General features: G+C 41.0%; 1 protein-coding gene across 2 annotated transcripts in view; it reads left to right on the forward strand.

Moving 5' to 3' along the window:
* Positions 1-6519: 6519 nt before the first annotated feature.
* Positions 6520-21092, forward strand: part of LOC309564609 (uncharacterized protein) — a 78921-nt gene continuing 64348 nt past the window's right edge. For both annotated transcript variants that reach the window (XM_082269264.1, XM_082269265.1), the window contains exon 1: positions 6520-7205. In XM_082269264.1, the coding sequence (XP_082125390.1) occupies positions 6553-7205 (653 nt within the window). In that variant the 5' untranslated portion in view covers positions 6520-6552. The remainder of the gene's footprint in view (positions 7206-21092) is intronic.

Genomic DNA, 21092 nt, shown 5'->3' on the forward strand with positions numbered 1-21092 from the left:
AATATTTCCATTATCATTATTAATATTATTATCATTTTTATCATTATAGTTGTCATTATTTGTATCAATATAGTTGTCATTATTATGATTATCATTTTAATTATTATTATTATTACTACTATCAATATAAATATAATCTCTATTATTATTATTGTCAATATTATTAGGATTATTATTATAATCATTATTGTTTTAAATATTATTTCCATCATTATTATTATTGTTGTATTATCGTTGTAGTTGTCAATATCATTAGGATTAGTAATATAATTATCATTGTCACTAAAAATATCAAAGTTATCATCATAGTTAGTTAATATTATTATTATTATTACTATCTATCAATATAAATATAATCTTTTATTATTATTATTGTCAATATTATTAGGATTATTATTATAATCATTATTGTTATAAATATTATTTCCAACAATATTATTATCATTGTAGTTGTCATTATCATTTGGAATAATAATATAATTATCATTGTCACTAAAAATATCAAAGTTATCATCATAGTTATTTATTATTATTATTATTATTATTAATATTATTAATAGTCCATCTATGACTGCAACCCAAACTGAATATTCCTGTACCCTGCGTTTTCTATACAGTTTAATGTGGTATGCTTACTTGCTTATCCATCCGTAGCGTATCCTTCCTATGTTTTCGTACCTTTAATTTACAACCATTATAGCCTTTAACCTTTAGAGGTATCTGCCAGTTATCTTTAAATCTTTGTGAAGTTAAACTGCAGTATATGTCCAGCCCTAATTTATCGATTCCTGATTACTAATTGGATAAGCCCCCACCCCAGGTCTAAGAGTATAAAATTAGAACATCACTTGGGGAAGGCACGTGTGCAGGGGGGCACGTTTGCTCTCAGGGGGCTCTCTTCTCAAAGTGGGGGGGCGATTTCTCTAAGTGGGACACACTTCTGAATCTGCACTTCAGAGAATGCACAAAGTGAATGAATGCAGGAAAGGCTGAGAGATAAACCACATAGACTGCAGGTGATCTTTTGTAAACCCCTTCAGCTCTCTCTCCTTGTAAAATGCACTCTTTACCACTTCTTCTGACAGCCCTGTCCTCTATCCTTAAACTCTCTCTCCTTCACCCCTCTTCTCCACCCCACAGCTTATATATATCACCCTCACTTCTGTCCTCACCTTATTACTGCACTCACAATCTCCTGCTATTTCTAAATCCACATGCTCACATATCCTCCAGGACACCGGGCATGTCCCTTCATATAAATCACACTCTCATATTACCACCCTCACCTTTCTGCTTCTCCTAACCTCTGGAGACGTATCCCCAAACCCTGGGCCTCCATCATTTGCCCATGCTCAACACACCACTTACCCTGCACCCTCTGGCTGCAGTCGCAATCAGCACAATTTAGTTCCCATCTCTCTTCTTCCCAAAACCAGACTCCCTTTCTCTTGGGCCCTTTTGAACGCCCGCTCTGTCTGTAATAAACTCACCTCTCTCCATGACCTTTTCATCGCTAAGTCATTTAATCTACTCGCCATCACCGAAAAATGGCTTCACGAATCCGACACTGCGTCTTCTGCTGCCCTATCCCAAGGTGGTCGTCTTTGGACTCACTCCCCTAGACCCAATGGACGCAAGGGAGGGGGTTTTGGGATCCTTCTAGCCCCACATAGCACCTTTCAGGTACTTCACCCGCCTCCATCTCTGTCACTCTCCTTATTTGAGGTACACTGCATTCGTCTTTTATCCCCTGTTTCTCTAAGGATAGCTGTGATCTACCGCCCCCCTGGTCCAGTATCGACCTTTCTTGATGACTTCTCTGCCTGGCTACCCTACTTTCTCTCTTCCGAAATCCCCACAATCATTCTCGGCGACTTCAACATCCCTATTAATACTAACACTCCTACCACTTCCAAACTTCTCAATCTAACCTCCTCCTTTGACCTGAAGCAATGGATAGATGCTTCTACTCTGTTTTCTCCCACCTATGCACTCCGCACAACCTTTCAAACAATCCTTTCCCTCTCTCTGATCACTACCTTATTAGTTTCACTCTCTCCCTCTCCTCCACCTCCTCTCCCTCCAGCTACTGTAGTTACCCACAGAAACCTACGCCATCTCAACCCTTCTCTTCTCTACTCTGCTACTGGCCACCTCTATGACAAAATCGCACCCCTGTCCTGCACCAACCTAGCCACTTCTGTCTACAACGCTTCACTCTTAGCCTCCCTGGACACACTGGTCCCCCTCACCACACACCAAATCAGGCCCCGACCCCTTCAACCTTGGCAAACAGATAACACTAGAAATCTGAAAAAGCATAGCCGTGCTCTTGAGCGCCTATGGCGTAAGACTCGGTCTCAGAAGGATTTCAACCAATATAAATCTGCCCTCCAAAAATACAATTCCAGTCTCCACACTGACAAACAGGCCTATTTTATCACTCTCATTAACAGCCTGTCATCACGCCCCCGGCAACTCTTTGATACCTTTAACTCTCTACTCCGTCCGCCACTACCCCCTCCCACTGACTCACTCACTGCCCAGGAGATCGCCTACCACTTCAAACAGAAGATTGATACAATTCGTAAGGAGATCGTTGTTGTTCAGACACCTTCCATGCCTTATGCTTCATGCCCACAGGTGCGATCATTACTTCCCTCATTCAACCCCGCCACTATAGATGAGGTTGCTAAACTACTTGCTAACGTCCACTTAACCACCTGCCCTCTGGATCCTGTTCCCTCGCAAATGCTACGTTCACCTTCTGGCCCTATTCTACGCTCTCTAACCCACATCTTCAATCTCTCCCTCTCTTCTGGCATCTTCCCCAACTCTCTAAAACACGCACTAGTCAGCCCCATACTTAAAAAGCCCTCACTGGACCCAACCGATCTGAACAACCTACGCCCTATTTCCTTGCTCCCCTTTTCACCCAAACTCCTCGAACGTCTAATCTACAACCGACTGTGTGACCACCTTGCCGAGAATAGCCTCCTTGATCCCCTTCAGTCTGGATTTCGGCCTCAACACTCCACTGAAACTGCTCTCCTAAAACTGACAAACGATCTACTAATAGCCAAAACCAACGGACACTATTCTGTACTCCTACTTCTGGACCTTTCTGCTGCCGTTGATATGGTTGACCATCCCCTCCTCCTCAAAAAACTCCATGCCTTTGGTCTCTGTGACTCTACTCTTAACTAGTTCTCTTCCTACTTATCCAACCGCATCTTTAGCGTTATGTACAATTCTACTTCCTCCTCTCCTCTTCCCTTCTCTGTTGGGGTCCCCCAAGGCTCTGTTCTTGGACCACTCCTATTTTCAATCTACACCTCCTCTCTGGGTCAGCTGATAGCCTCCCACGGCTTCCAATACCATCTCTACACTGACGATACCAAAATCTATCTATCCACCCCTCAGCTCTCTCCCTCAGTCTCCTCACGTATCACTAATTTACTATCAGATATATCGGTCTGGATGTCACACCACTTCCTCAAACTAAATCCATCTAAAACCGAGCTTATAATTTTTCCTCCACCACGTGCCCCTTCCCCTGATTTCTCTGTCAATATCGATGGCATTACTATCAGCCCATCCCCGTATGCCAAGGTCTTAGGTGTTGTCCTGGACTCTGAACTCTCCTTCTAACCCCACATCCAATCGCTGTCCAAATCTTGCCGCCTCAGCCTCCGTAACATCTCCAAAATACGCCCCTTTCTAACCAAAGACACAACAAAGCTCATAGTTCACTCCCTGGTCATCTCGCGCCTCGACTACTGCAATTCCCTTCTCATTGGCATACCTCTAAACAGGTTATCCCCCCTTCAATCCATCATAAATGCAGCCGCCAGACTCATCCACCTTACCACAATCGCTCAGTGTCCGCCGCTCCTCTCTGTCAAGCCCTCCACTGGCTTCCGCTCACCCAACGAATTAAATTCAAAATACTTACATCTTACAAAGCAATCCACAGCTTAGCCCCCAGCTACATCACCAGCCTCGTCTCAAAATACCAACCTAATCGCTCTCTTCGTTCCTCTCAAAACCTCCTGCTCTCTAGCTCCCTCGTCACGTCCTCCCATGCTCGCCTCCAGGACTTTTCCAGAACCTCTCCAATCCTATGGAACTCCTTACCCCTATCTGTGCGATTATCTCCCACCCTTTTAGCTTTTAGTCGATCTCTGAAAACCCTCCTTTTCAAAGAAGCCTATCCTACCAGCCCCTAATAAATGTACCTCCATTTTCTACATCAACCCATCCCCCACGGTTATTGCCTTTTTGTTTCACTTTACCCTCCCTTCTAGATTGTAAGCTCTAACGAGCAGGGCCCTCTATTTCCTCCTGTTTTGAACTGTATTGTAACTGTATTGTCTTCCTTCACATTGTAAAGCGCTGCGCAAACTGTTGGCGCTATATAAATCCTGTATAATAATAATAATAATAATAATAATAATTATCATTAGGATTAATAATATAATTATCATTGTCACTAAAAATATCAAAGTTATCATCATAGTTAGTTATTATTATTAATATTAGGATTAATATTTTAGTTTTAAATATTATTTCCATTATCATTAATAATATTATTATTATTTTTATCATTATCATTATAGTTGTCATTATTTGTATCAATATAGTTGTCATTAATATGATTATTATTTTAATTATTATTATTATTATTATTATTATTATTACTATCAATATAAATATAATCTCTATTATTATTATTATTGTCAATATTATTAGGATTATTATTATAATCATTATTGTTTTAAATATTATTTCCATCATTATTATTATAGTTGTAGTTGTCATTATCATTTGGATTAATAATATAATTATCATTGTCACTAAAAATATCAAAGTTATGATCATAGTTAGTTATTATTATTAATATTAGGATTATTATTTTAGTTTTAAATATTATTTCCATTATCATTAATAATATTATTATTATTTTTATCATTATCATTATAGTTGTCATTATTTGTATCAATATAGTTGTCATTAATATGATTATTTTTTTAATTATTATTATTACTATCAATATAAATATAATCTCTATTATTATTATTATTGTCAATATTATTAGGATTATTATTATAATCATTATTGTTTTAAATATTATTTCCATCATTATTATTATCGTTGTAGTTGTCATTATCATTAGGATTAATAATATAATGATCATTGTCACTAAAAATATCAAAGTTATCATCATAGTTAGTTATTATTATTATTATTATTAATAATAATAATATTATGATTATTATAGTTTTAAATATTTTTTCCATTATCATTATTTATATTATTATTTTTATCATTATCATTATAGTTGTCATTATTTGTATCAATATAGTTGTCCTTATTATTACTATCAATATAAATATAATCTTTATTATTATTATTATAATCATTATTGTTTTAAATGTTATTTCCATCATTATTATTATCATTGTAGTTGTCATTAACATTTGGAATAAAATTATCATTATCATTTGGAATAATAATATAATTATCATTGTCCCTATAAATAGCAAATGTATCATCATAGTTAGTTATTATTATTATTATTATTATTATAATTACTACATCTAGAACGTCTATGTATGGCACTGATCCCTCGCAGTGCATGGACCATGCTGACATCTTTCCTGCTGCCTGGCCTTGGATTTAGAAATGTTTTATTCTAAGATTAATGACATGCGTTGTCACAGCTGACCCTGCCAACCACTACAGACAGTTAGCTTTGGGGCCCCATCAAAATTTCCCTATGGGGCCCCATGATTGGTAGTTACGCCCCAGCCTACGTATTATGTTTCTAGACTGAAAACAAAGGTAATTAAAAATCGAAAGCTTCCCCGAGCCGTGTAACGTTAAGTCCTCATGAATAGGATGCTATGTTGCTTAGGCACCTGTATTGGCTTCTCTAGCTGTATAGCCCCTCCCCCACCCACAAACAGGATCGACTATACACTTGGCTTGGCGAAGCTCCCTGGGACTAGTCAGCTGCTCTGAGCCCAGTTTGTTGTAGATACCATCACCAAGGGCCACTCATTATGAGTCACCAAGGGCCATTCATTATGAGTTGACAGAGAGGGACTTTCAAACAAGCAACAACATCAAAGCATCATTGCTGAGCTGGGTATCCAAACATAAACACACTTCGTGTCCTGAGCACGTCGGATGTTACAGAAGGGGACAGTATATCGAACGTGAGTGGAGGCTGCAATGTCTTCAATTGCAGGTGACATGGACAGGATCCAAAGTATCAGCACCAGAAGTCTGGATGATATGGACAGGATACAATGTATCAGCACCAGAAGCCTGGAGGACATGGACAGGATCCAAAGTATCAGCACCAGAAGTCCGGATGATATGTACAGGTTACAAAGTATCAGCACCAGAAGTCTGGATGATATGTACAGGTTACAAAGTATCAGCACCAGAAGTCCAGAAGATATAGACAGGTTACAAAGTATCAGCACCAGAAATCTGGATGACATAGATAGGATCCAAAGTATCAGCACCAGAAGTCCAGATGATATGTACAGGATCCAAAGTATCAGCATCAGAAGTCCAGATGATGTGGACAAGATACAAAGTATCAGCACCAGAAGTCCGGATGATATGGACAGGATACAAAGTATCAGCATCAGAAGTCCAGATGATTTATACAGATTACAAAGTATCAGCACCAGAAGTCCAAAAGATTCGGACAGGTTACAAAGTATCAGCACCAGAAGTCCAGATGACATAGACAGGATCCAAAGTATCAGCACCAGAAGTCCAGAAGATATAGACAGGTTACAAAGTATCAGCACCAGAAGTCCAGATGACATAGATAGGATCCAAAGTATCAGCACCAGAAGTCCGGATGATATGTACAGATTACAAAGTATCAGCACCAGAAGTCCAGAAGATATAGACAGATTACAAAGTATCAGCACCAGAAGTCCGGATGATATGGACAAGATACAAAGTATCAGCACCAGAAACCTGAATGATATAGACAAGATACAAAGTATCAGCACCAGAAGTCCAGAGGAAATAAACTGGTCACAAAGTATCAGCACCAGAAGTGACAATGGCAGTTCTGACACCAGCCTGGAGGAGGCGCTGACCTTCTCTCCAGACCTCGGACTGTCACCTGTCACCTGTCTTTCCGGAAACATGGATCATCTCCACTGTCTGGACAGGTAATGTGATTCTGGGTTATTCATGTTCAGAGTGTATCTAAACCCAAGAATAAATATGTAATATATTGCACCTTACCAGTCTTTAGATGTGGTGGCTGCATTTGTTTTCAGGCTTTTCCCCCCTTTATTTTCACCTGGTGATCCTGCCACTAACACACTTCCTGTCCTAGAGTGACAACGCTCCCTCGCCTGCACTGTATCTACGGAGGAGTTGTCACCCTTGGACAGGAAGTGTGTAATACTATCTCCATAACATAGGGGGAGGTGTTCTTTAGTCCACATAGAGAACTGGGAACAGTAGTAACTTATAACAGTCTGCACTGGAGGATACCAGCTTGCAAGATTTCTGGCAGGAGTAACAGGTATTTTATTGCACTTTAAAAAAGAGTAGCGCACACATGCAAAAGAAACTACCAAATTTGAAGACAATCCATAAATAAAAATGGGGAAATGCTTGTTTATTTTATTGCACTTATCAAACAGATAAAACAAATATATAAACAAAGTTTAACAAAGCTTCAAAATTGAAATACCTTCGCTAGACTGCAGCGAACATTTTTCTGTAGTGATGTATCAAAGAATACCAAACAATGATCAAAAAATCAATACTTCAATGGGTGTGTCCCCATTATTAAGACAAAAAATCTATCACATATATCAAATCCCTATTAAAGTGGCTCTATTACATTCTATGCATGAAGGTAAAAAAAAAAAAACTTTCTGGGTCCAACTCTCCCCCCCCAGCCCCCCTTTATACTTACCTGAGCCCCATCTCGATCCAGCAATGTGCATCACAGCAGCGGCTCTCCCGGGTCTCTTTCTCTCTTCTCATTGAGATCATAGAGAGCCAGCACAATCAAGGACATGTATGCATTATGATGTCATAGAACAAAAAACACAGTATATGAAGTACAGTGTGCCAAATATGACACTAAAAGAAGAATCATGTTCTATGACATTAAACGATGGCTATCATAAATTTACACAGTCAAATTGTCTCCACAGCTGCATTATGTTGTATCAAGTTATCCCATCATATTCATAAACCCTCATTAGATATGAGCTTCAAAGGTTGCCCCCACATTATGAATATAGTTGGATAATCTGGGATACTCATTCCAACCTTCGCCATCATTGAATTAATTATGAATTTTGTGTCACTATTTATCATGGATGGGGTCAACCTTTGAAGCTCATACCTTGCGAGAGTTTATGAAGACATCCCTAAGGATATCATCTTAAGTTCTCATTATATATGAGCTTCAAAGACTGCCCTCATCGATTATAAATAGTGACACAAAGATGATAATAATTCCATGAAGGCCATGGTTGGAATGAGTATTCCAGAGTATCCAACCATGCCCATAATTCAATGTATGGAAACTGTTAAATCAAACGAGACCCCTCAATTTAAGTTTCCATCAGATAAATCATGGAAATGATTGGATACATGCCCATCACGGAATTAATTATTATTATCTTTGTGTCAATATTTTTCATGGATGGAAGCTTGTTTCTCGTATCTTGTATTGATACCTCTGAAGCTTGTATCTCGTGAGGTTTATGACAGTTTTCTTAGGATGTCTTCATAAACCCTTGTTAGATATGAGCTTCAAAGGTTGCCCCATCCATGATATATAGTGACACATAGGGGAAAATAATTCATTCAATGATGGCCATGGTTGGAATGAGTATTCCGGAGTATCCAACCATACCCATAATTCAATATATGGAAACTGTTTAATGGAATAAAAGTCATCAATTTAATGTTTTTTACACATTACATTATGAATATGGTTGGATAATCTGGGATACTCATTCCAACCATCGCCATCATTGAATTAATTGTGAAGGTTTATGAAGGCATTCTTTATAAACCCTCATTAGATATGAACTTCAAAGGTTTCCCCATCCATGATATATAGCGACACAAAGGTGATAATAATTAATTCAATGATGACCATGGTTGAAATAAGTATTATGGAGTATCCAACTATGCCCGTAATTCAATGTGTGGAATGTGGTATATCATACAAAACCCATCAATTTCACACACAATAAATCATGGGAATGGTTGGATACTCCAGGATACTCATTCCAACCATGGCCATCATTGAATTAATTATCAATTTTGTGTCACTATTTATCATGGATGGGGTCAACCTTTGAAGCTCATATTTTGCGAGGGTTTATGAAGACATCCTTAAGGATGTCATCTTAAGTTCTCATTATATACGAGCTTCAAAGACTGCCCTCATCCATCATAAATAGTGACAAAAAGATGATAATAATTAATTCCATGATGGGCATGGTTGGAATGAGTATCCCAGAGTATCCAACCATGCCCATAACTCAATGTATGGAAACTGTTAAATCAAACGAGACCCCTCAATTTAACAGCTTCAACCCGATAAATCATGCAAATGGTTGGATACATGCCCATCATGGAATGAATTCTTATTATTATCTTTGTGTCAATATTTATCATGGATGGTGGGACACTCTGAAGCTCATATCTTGTGAAGGTTTATGAAGGCATTCTTTATAAACTCTCATTAGATATGAACTTCAAAGGTTTCCCCATCCATGATATATAGCGGCACAAAGGTGATAATAATTAATTCAATGATGACCATGGTTGAAATAAGTATCATGGAGTATCCAACTATGCCCGTAATTCAATGTGTGGAATGTGGTATATCATACAAAACCCATCAATTTCACACACAATAAATCATAGGCATGGTTGGATACTCCAGGATACTCATTCCAACCATGGTCATCACTGAATTAATTATTATCACCTTTGTGTCGCTATATATCATGGATGGGGAAACCTTTGAAGCTCATATCTAATGAGGGTTTATAAAGAATGCCTTCATAAACCTTCACAAGATACCAGCTTCAGAGTGTCCCCCCATCCATGATAAATATTGACACAAAGATAAAAATAATTCATTCCATGATGGCTATGTATCCAACCATGTCCATGATTTACTGGGTGGAAACTGATTTTTTAAGGGGTCTAGTTTGATTTAACAGTTGCCACACATTGAATTATGGGCATGGTTGGATACTCCAGGATACTCGTTTCAGCCATGATCATCACTGAATTAACTATTATCACCTTTGTGTCACTAAATATCATGGATGGGGAAACCTTTGAAGCTCATATCTAATGAGGGTTTATAAAGAATGCCTTCATAAACCTTAACAAGATGCAAGCTTCAGAGGGTCCCCCCATCCATGATAAATATTGACACAAAGAAAATTTGAATTAATTCCATGATGACCATGTATCCAACCATGTCCATGATTTATCGGGTGGAAACTGTTAAATTGAGGGGTATACAACTTTCCACACATTGAATTACGGGCATGGTTGGATACTCTGGGATACTCATTCCAATTTCCAACCATGGCCATCATGGAATTAATTATTATCATCTTTGTGTCATTATTTATCATGGATGAGGGCAACCTTTGAAGCTCATATCTAATGAGAACTTAAGATGACATCCTTAAATTGATGGCTTTTATTCGATTAAACAGTTTCCATATATTGAATTATGGGTATGGTTGGATACTCTGGAATACTCATTCCAACCATGGCCATCATTGAATGAATACTTTTCACCTTTGTGTGACTATATATCTTGAATGGGGCAATCTTTGAAGCTCTTATCTAACAAGGGTTTGTAAAGACATCCTAAGAATGCTCTCAAAAACCTCACGAGATACAAGCTTCAGAGGTATTAAATTATGGGTATGATTGGATACTCTGGGATATTCTTTCCAACCATGGCCATCATGGAATTTATTATCATTTTTGTGTCACTATTTCTTTTGGATGGGGGGGGGCAACCTTTGAAGCTCAGATCTAATTTGGACTTAAGACAACATCCTTAAAGATGTCTTCATAAACCCTCACAGAATATGAGCTTTAAAGTGTCGAAACCGTAAAATCGATGAGTTTAGTTCTGCTTTAAGGATGTCTTCATAAACCCTCATTAGATAAGAGCTTCAAAGGTTCCTCTCATCTATGATAAATAGTGACACGAAGGTGATAATTCATTCAATGATGACCAAGATTGGAATGAGTATCCCAAACATATCCATAATTCAGTGTGTGGAAACCATTAAATTGATGGGTTTAACTGTTTCTACACATTGAATTAAGGGTATGGTTGGATACTCTGGGATACTCATTTCAACCATGGCCATCACTGAATGAATGATTTTCACCTTTGTGTTACTATTTAGCATGGGTCAGGGAAACCTTTGAAGCTCATATCTAATGAGGACTTACGAAGAATTTCTTAAGAATTGACTGTATTATTAGGTGTGTAATAAAATATCTGAATGTTCTCTGATGTCCATAAAAGGCAAGGTTTTCTTCATAGATAGTGCATTGTTAGGGCATATGACCGACCCGGGTGTGGGAGCATGGGACTATGTGACTGATCATGGTATGGGGCATGTGCCCAACCCTGGTATATTGACATGCAACTGACCTTGTAATGGCAGCATATCCCCAACCTTGTAATGGAAGCATGTGACCTATTCTGGCATGGTGACATGCAACCGACCATGGTATGAGGGCATGTGCTCGACCCTGGCATGGGAGCATCTGTCTAACCCTGTAATGGGGACATGTGACCTACCCTGGCATGAAGGCATGGGGCATGTCTGGATACTTCAGGACACTCATTCTAACCTTGGCCATCATTAAATTATTTATTATCAAGTTGGTTAACATTAATCTCTCTAAGCCGTCATTCGTTGTCACTTAGCTGAAACTACAGTCACAGGATCATGCAGGGCTCCTTCTCCTCATCCTTTACTTCCTTGAGGGGTCCACATCACACATCCCATTGGCCAGCCAGTGGAGGGGTCCTCTTAGGATCCTGAAGGGAGATGAAGTGAGGGGTGAAGGGTTAACAAGTGGCTCTGAATTAGAGGTAGGAGGAGGAAATAGCATCAGAACATCCCTGTGATTTGAAATGATATAATGATCAATGGTTTTCAACATTTTTTACAAAAAAATATGTGAAAAGTGTGGCGTGCATTTGTATTCACCCCCCCCCCCTCTCCCCTTTACTCTGATACCCCTAACTAAAATCTAGTGGAACCAATCACCTTCAGAAGTCACCTAATTAGTAAATAGAGTCCACCTGTGTGTCATTTAATCTCAGTATAAATACAGCTGTTCTGTGAAGCCCTCAGAGGTTTGTTAGAGATTCTTAGTGAACAAACAGCATCATGAAGGCCAAGAAACACACCAGACATGTCAGGGATAAAGTTGTGGAGAAGTTTAAAGCAGGGTTAGGTTATAAAAAAATATCCCAAGCTTTGAACATCTCACGGAGCGCTGTTCAATCCATCATCCGAAAATGGATAGAGTATGGCACAACTGCAACCCTACCAAGACATGGCCGTCAACCTAAACTGATCGGCCGTGCAAAAAGAGCATTCATCAGAGAAGCAGCCAAGAGGCCCATGGGAACTCTGGAGGAGCTGCAGAGATCCACAGCTCAGGTGGGAGAATCTGTCCACAGGACAACTATTAGTCGTGCACTCCACAAATCTGCCCTTTATGGAAGAGTGAGAAGAAGAAAGCCATTGGTGGAAGAAAGCCATAAGAAGTCCTGTTTGCAGTTTAGGAGAAGCCATGTGGGGGACACAGCAAACATGTGGAAGAAGGAGCTCTGCTCAGATGAGACCAAAATTGAACTTTTTGGCCTAAAAGCAAAATGCTATGTGTGGGGGAAAACTATCACTGAACATCACCCTGAACACACCATCCCCACTGTGAAACATGGTGGTGGCAGCATCATGTTGTGGGGATGCTTTACTTCAGCAGGCACAGGGAAGCTGGTCAGAGTTGATGGGAAGATGGATGGAGCCAAATACAGGGCAATCTTAGAAGAAAACCTGTTAGAGTCTGCAAAAGACTTGAGACTGGGGTGGAGGTTCACCTTCCAGCAGGACTACGGCCCGAAACATCCAGCCAGAGCTACAATGGAATGGTTTACATCAAAGCATATTCATGTGTTAGAATGGCCCAGTCACAGTCCAGACCTAAATCCCATTGAGAATCTGTGGCAAGACTTGAAAATTGCTGATCACAGACGCTCTCCATCCAATCTGACAGAGCTTGAGATATTCTGCAAAGAAGAATGGGCAAAAATGTCCTCTCTAGATGTGAAAATCTGGTAGAGACATCCCCAAAAAGACTTGCAGCTGTAATTGCAGGGAAAGGCGGTTCTACAAAGTATTGACTCCGGGGGGTGAATACAAATGCAGCCACACTTTTCGCAGATTTATTTGTAAAAAAATGTAGAAAACCATTTATCATTTTCCTTCCACTTCACAATTCTGTGCCACTTTGTGTCGGTCTATCACATAAAATCCCAATAAAATACATTTACTTTTTTGGTTGTGTCGTGACAAAATGTGGAAAATTTCAAGGGGTGTGAATACTTTTTCAAGGCACTGTATATTGATCGCCTTTAAGTCCGCAGCCAGATATTGATTTTATACTGAAGTCAGTTCACAGGTGGTGTTTGCTGTTCATAGGGAAGGAATTTCCCTTACTAACCCTGTATACACTCTTTCAGTAAGCCGGGCAGATCATTATCAAGCTGTTTAAATCTCCAAGTATAAAAGAACATTGTATCGGTTTTCAAAGCTGGGAATCCTCTGATATGCAATTAGGTTGATCCCCACACATAGCCAGAGTAAGGGCACGTTATCTGCATTGTCCATTGAAGAGCAATCACTGGCGAATCTTTTTTCAGAGGGTGATATGTCACCTCCTCACCAACACTTTTAATCTTGTGATGCCCACACCACCGAGCAGCGGTTGCAGGGCAGCCCCATTGTCGCTCAGCAGTACCACTGCCAAATGCGACAGAGGTTATCACAACTCAAGCGTCTGTTTTTAATGCCCCCCTAGACTGCAAATAGTAAACAAGGTACAGTGCAGCTAATACATTTTTTTTGTTCCTGACCTAGAACAGTGTATGTGTCACATAGAGTCAGCTTTCTGTGTCTGTACCCACCCCCTCTTCTGTAATATATAATAGATTAGAGAAGAAGTGTTATTTTATTTTTTTTAAATCTTTATTGAATTTTAGCTCCCTTATGCAATTAAAGCACATTCTGAATTCTATATTTCCTGGCTGTAGCTCCACCCCAGGCTGAAGCCCAATTTATGTGCATGCTCAGGGGATGGGGGCATGTCATTGAGGCATTCCTATGTAAGGGCACTAAGCATTGAGGCATTCCTATGGGGGAGCACTAATCATTGAGGCATTCCTATGGGGGAGCACTAATCATTGAGGCATTCCTATGGGGGAGCACTAATCATTGAGACATTCTTATGGGGGAGCACTAAGCATTGAGGCATTCCTATGGGGGAGCACTAAGCATTGAGGCATTCCTATGGGGGAGCACTAAGCATTGAGGCATTCCTATGGGGGAGCACTAAGCATTGAGGCATTCCTATGGGGGAGCACTAAGTATTGAAGCATTCCTATTGGGGAGCACAGAACCGCACTGAACCCCTACCTAGAATAGTGTATGCGTCAGAGGGAGTCAGCTTTCTGTGTCTGTGCCCACCCCCTCTACTGTAATATATAATATATTAGAGAAAAATTGTTATTTAAATTTTTTAGATCTTTATTGAACCCCCCCCCCCCCCCAGTGGACAAGTTAATTTTAGCTCCCTTATGCAATTAAAGGACATTTTGAATTCTATATTTCCTGGCTGTAGCTTCAACCCAGGCTGAAGCCCAATTTATGTGCATGCCCAGGGGATGGGGGGCATGTCATTGAGGCATTCCTATGGAAGGGCCCTAAGCATTGAGGCATTCCTATGGGGGAGCACTAAGCATTGAGGCATTCCTATGGGGAGCACTAAGCATTGAGGCATTCCTATGGGGGAACACTAACCATTGAGGCATTCCTATGGGGGAGCACTAAGCATTGAGACATTTTAATGGGGGAGCACTAAGCATTGAGGCATTCCTATGGGGGAGCACTAAGCATTGAGGCATTCCTATGGGGGAGCACTAAGCATTGAGGCATTCCTATGGGGGAGCACTAAGCATTGAGGCATTCCTATGGGGAAGCACTAAGCATTGAGGCATTCCTATGGGGGAGCACAAAGCATTGAGGCATTCCTATGGGGGAGCACTAAGTATTGAGGCATTCCTATGGGGGAGCACAGAACAGCACTGAACCCCTACCTAGAACAGTGCATGTGTCAGAGGGAGTCAGCTTCCTGGGCCTGTACCCACCACCCTCTACTGTAATATATAATATATTAGAGAAGAAGTGTTATTTTAATTTTTTAAATCTTTATTGAACCCCCCCCCCCCCTCCCCCTAGTGGACAAGTGAATTTTAGCTCCCTTATGCAATTAAAGCACATTTTGAATTCTATATTTCCTGGCTGTAGCTCCACCCCAGGCTGAAGCCCAATTTATGCGCATGCCCAGGGGATGGGGGGCACGTCATTGAGGCATTCCTATGGAAAGGCACTAAGCATTGAGGCATTCCTATAGGGGAGAATTACGCTTTGAGGCATTCCTATTGGGAGCACTAAGAATTGAGGCATTCCTATGGAGGAGCACAGAACAGCACTGAACCTCCACCCCATCAGGTTTTACATGCACTTGGTCCCCTGTCTAATTTAATAATGATTTTTTTAAAAATGAGGTGATACTTCATCTTTAGTCCACCCATAGGGGCCATCCATAAACTACAAGGAACTTCCCAATTGATATGAATAAAGGGGGGGGAAATGAATGATGCTCCCCCTCCTTCTATAAAGCAGCTGGCTGGGAAGGGTCTGGGTCCCCCCATTGACACGAGATTGGCTTTAGACAGAGCTTTTTTCTCAGAGAATAGATGCAGGTACTCCGTTCTTCCAAGTCACCCCTTGTCTCCGCCCCCTACCCACTTCTGAGCATCGTTCCTTGGGTCCACCCCGTGCCCATTTACCAATACCATCCCTTTTAGAAAAAACAGAACTATATCATTTTGTGGTGCTAAGTCATTTGTATAGAATTTGTTAAGGATAATTTAAAAGTAAAATAGATTCCCCACAACCAGCAACATTAGCCCCCCAAGCAACAATAGATCATTCCGGCAAAAATAGACCCCCTGCAACAAAAATACCCCCTAACAACAGCAGGAACAATAGAATCCAACCAGCAACAACAGATCTCCCAACAGCCAGCATTTAAAGACCATCAAGCAGCCAGCAACAATAGACCCCTCCCTCAACAGTACATCCCTCGCAGCAACAATGGACCCCTCTCTCAACAATAGATCCCCCCCAAGCAACAATAGATTACCCAGCAGCCAGCATCAATGGATCATTCAGCACACCCCAGTAACCCTTGCCATTAGATACATTCAGTGGTGCAGATGCTGGATCTGCGCTCCCCATGTCCCTGTTAGATAAACTCAATGGAAGAGGGCCTAATAATTACTTTTATGTTGTTTTCCATTGTGTTCCTGTGTTGAATGTGGACGCCAGAAATAATAAGGTTCCCTATACAGTACAGACTATACAGTGGGGAAAATAATTATTTGATCCCCTGCATATTTTGTAATTTGCCCTCTTACAAAGAAATGATGGGTCTGTAATTTTTATCATAGGTCTATTTTAAATGATAGAGACAGAATACCAACCGCAAATCCAGAAAAAAAAACACATAAAACAAATGCTTTAAATCAAGTTGCAGTTCAGTGAGTAAAATAAGTATTTGATCCCCAAGCAAAACATGTACTTGGTGGAGAAACCCTTGTTGGTAAGCACAGAGGTAAGACGTTTCTTGTAGTTGGTGACCAGGTTTGCACACATCTCAGGAGGGATTTTGGTCCACTCTTCTTTACAGATCTTCTCTAAATCCTTAAGGTTTATTGGATGTCGCATGGCAACTCGAAGTTTCAGCTCCCTAAATAAATATTCAATAGGATTAGGGTCTGGAGTCTGGCTAGGCCACTCCATGACCTTAATGTGCTTCTTCTTGAGTCCCTCCGTTGTTGCCTTGGCGGTATGTTTTGGGTCATTGTCCTGCTGGAAGATCCATCCATGACCTATTTTCAGTGTTCTGGCTGAGGGAAGAAGATTTTACAATACATGGCCCCGGTCATTTGCCCCTCAATGTGCCAAAACTGGCCTGTACCTCTAGCAGAGAAACAGCCCCAAAGCGTCATGTTTTCACATCCATGCTTGACTGTAGGGATGGTGTTCTTAGGGTCATAGTCACCCTTTTTTTCCCCTCCAAACACGGTGAGTCGAGTTCTTTCTCGTTCTTCTTCTCCCAGAATGCGCCTGCACCGGCCCCTTTCGTCACTTCCGGGCAGGGCTGGGACAAGGTCATTTGGTGCCCAGGGCGAAGATGGCAAACTGCGCCCCCCCCCCCCCCAGTCCCCAATCCCGTCCCTGTCGTGGGTGTAATATAAGAATCAATGTAGTTTCAAAACAAGAAAATACTTAAAACAATACAAATTAAATACAATTGGTTAACCTCCACCTCTCAGCTAGACCCCCCCCCAATCTAAATAATAGTTGACCTGCTCTCAGCCCGACAGAGCCCCCCCCCCCCTCCAACCCTAATCTTAATAGCTGACCTCATCTCAGACAGAATAAAAACCCCAAAAAATCCACGCTTAGGATAAAACTAAGAGACAGACTTGGCTGCAGCCCACTTCAAAAAATACAGCCCTAAAAAAGGATGTATCAGATATATTTGTAAAAAAGGGGAAGTGATTGGCGCTTCCAGATATAGAAGGTGGAGCAAATAAATAAGATGAGTTATCTAGTGGTAATGAGTCTCTGTTGTAATATGTAAAATCAACCTATATGGAGCAGGTGGTGGTGGTAAATTTCAAGATAAAGAGATATAAAGATAAAAATAGTAAATGTAAAATCTTATATGTGGCATATATACTACCAATATAAATGTAATGTACCTATGTACATATGCCACTGTGAAGCAGATGTGACCTAAGTGCAAAAAGTGCTAAGTGCAGCAGGTGTGGTCACCCAAAATAAATCTGTAAAGTAAAAAAATATAAAAAGTGCTAAGTGCAGCAGGTGTAATCACCCAAAATAAATCTGTAAAGTAAAAAATGTATATATGTGTCCGTAGTTGTATATAAATTTAGTGCCAGCCTCAAAAATAGTCTAAAATTATAAAATACATATATTAATGTAATAATTAGTGCCTAGTGCGATAGTGTGCAATGCGTAGTAATAAATGGTTTATAAAGTGTACGGATGCACATATGAGTCCAGAATGTCAGTACCACCTATAGAGTGTCAAATTGTGTACGGGGTTATAAAAATATATATGCCCCGCATATAAGTGAGTATAAATAAATATATGCAAATCCAACAATAAATATATGTAAATCCAGCGGTATAAATAAATATAAGCAAATACAGCAATATAAAATAAATATAACTAAATATATGTAGATCCGGCCATAAATATATGCCAATCTTACAATTGGTGAAACGTGCAATCATAAATTAGTGCAGAAAGTGTCCAAAAACTCTTAGAGTGGTGCAAAGTCAATAAGGAAATATTAAGGTGCTCTTTTTTGCAAAAAATATTTTGGGTGACCACACCTGCTGCACTTAGGTCACATCTGCTTCACAGCAGCATAGGTACATTACATTTATATTGGTAGTATATATGCCACATATAAGATTTTACAATTACTCTTTTTATCTTTATATCCCCTTTATCGTGAAATTTACCACCACCTGCTCCATATAGGTTGAATTTACATATTACAACAGAGACTCATCACCACTAGATAACTCATCTCAGCCAGAACCCCCCCCCCCCCCCACTAATCAAAATAGTTGACCTGCTCTCAGCCAGGCAGACCCCCCCCCCTCAGCCAAACACCCCCCCCCCCCCCACTAATCTAAATTGTTCACCTATTCACCTCCTCCTCTCAGCCAGACAGACCCCCCCAGCCAGAACTCCCCCCTCCCCACTAATCTAAATAGTTTACCTGTTCTCAGCCAGACAGACCCCCCCCCCCCACACTAATCTAAAGAGTTTACCTGCTCTGAGCCAGACAGACAGACCCCCCTCCCTCCATCTGAATAGTTCACTTCTTCACCAGGGCAGGCAGGCTTCACTCACGCTGCTGCAGACAGGCAGAGACACAGTGCCAGGCTCTGGATGTGCTTTTCTGCTTTCACTTTCACTTTCTCCTCTCTTCCACGGCTCCTCGAGGTAGTGGCTCAAGCAGGAGGAGAGCGCTCTGTGCTCATTGACGTCACAGTCGGGAGAGACTACTGAGCGCCTGTCAGGGGGGGGGGGGGGGTGTTTTCTCCGCTCCCCTGACAGAAGAAGAAGTAGAACAGAAGGATTCAGGCTGTGCTGAGTGCAGGAGGAGCGCACTCGGCACATTGCAGGCAGATAGCGGCTGGCGGCCAGCAATAATTTACACTCACACAGTCAGCAGTGTGTGAAAGAAGTTGTCCAGCAGTGGCGCCCCCCCCCTCTCTCCAATAAATGTTAGCACCCAGGGCACCCGCCCCTTCTGCCCCGCCCTTGTACCGGCTCTGCTTCCGGGGCGGCGCCGCATTCCTACACAGCTTCTGGGCATGCCCAGAAGCTGTTTAGCAGGGGAATGCAGCGTCGCACTGGAAGTGATGAGCGGGGCCGGTGCCGTCGCATTGATTCCTGGGAGCGATGACGTTCAGCTCCCAGGAATCATTGCAAACCGGAAGTGACGGCGCGGGCCGCGGCCACAGAGGGAGGAAGTGGAAGAAAGGTGAGTATTTCTTTCTACAATTACAAGGTAAGTAAAAAAAAATAAAAAAATCGTAACTATCCAATTCCTTTTCCGGTGAAGAAGAGCAAGCGGATGGCCACAAAATCGATTATGTCGATTTTGTGGCCCGGAACTCCGCTTTAATACCAAAGAGCTAAATTTTGGTCTCATCTGACCACAGCACTTTCTCCCGATCCTTCTCTTTCTCAATTGCCCTGAAACTTTGCACAGAATACGTTTTTTACTTTCCTAATCTATCCTAGAAGTTTCATTCATTTTGGTCTCCAACGAGGCAAACTAGGGACGTTAAGCTCCTTTTTTGAGAGCGTAATGTGGCTTAGCGTACAAAAAAAAGGTGTAATAAAGTGCCTAAACTTTGATGAATTGTCTTGAAACTTTGCACAGCCTAAGTTCTACACTTCCCAAACATATTCTAGAAGTTTCATGGATTTTGGTCTCCTACAAAGAAAACAAGGGACATTAAGTTCTTTTTTTGGGGAGCTTAATGTGGCTGTTGAACTTGTCATTTTTTTCCTTCTTGACACCAGGCCGTCCTCCAAAAGTCTTCTCTTCACTGTGCATGCAGATGCACTCACACCTGCCCGCAGCCATTCCTGAGCAAGCTCTGCACTGGTGGTGCCCCCATCCCGTAGCTCAATAAACTGTAGGACCTGGTGCATGCTGGGTGCCCTGAAGCCTTCTTCGCAAATGCTTTGGAAATGTTTTTTATAGGATTAAGTTCATTTTCATAGCAAAGAGGGACTTTGCAATTTATTTAAATTCATCTGATCGCTCTTCATAACATTCTGGAGTATATGCAAACTGCCATCATAAAAACTGAGGCAGCAGACTTGGCAAAATGTAATATTTCTGTCATTCTCAAAACTTTTGGCCACGGCTGTAGTCTGGTAAAACGATCACACTGAACAATCACTGGCATGGTATGGTGGCATGTGACCAACCATGATATGGAGGCATGTGACCAACCATGGTATGGTGGCATGTGACCAACCATGGTATGGTGGCATGTGACCAACCATGGTCTGGAGGCATGTGACCAACCATGGTA

Source organism: Pelophylax lessonae (genome assembly GCF_965119305.1).
Source record: "Pelophylax lessonae genome assembly, chromosome: 9".
In the NCBI taxonomy this organism is placed as follows: Eukaryota; Metazoa; Chordata; class Amphibia; order Anura; family Ranidae; genus Pelophylax; species Pelophylax lessonae.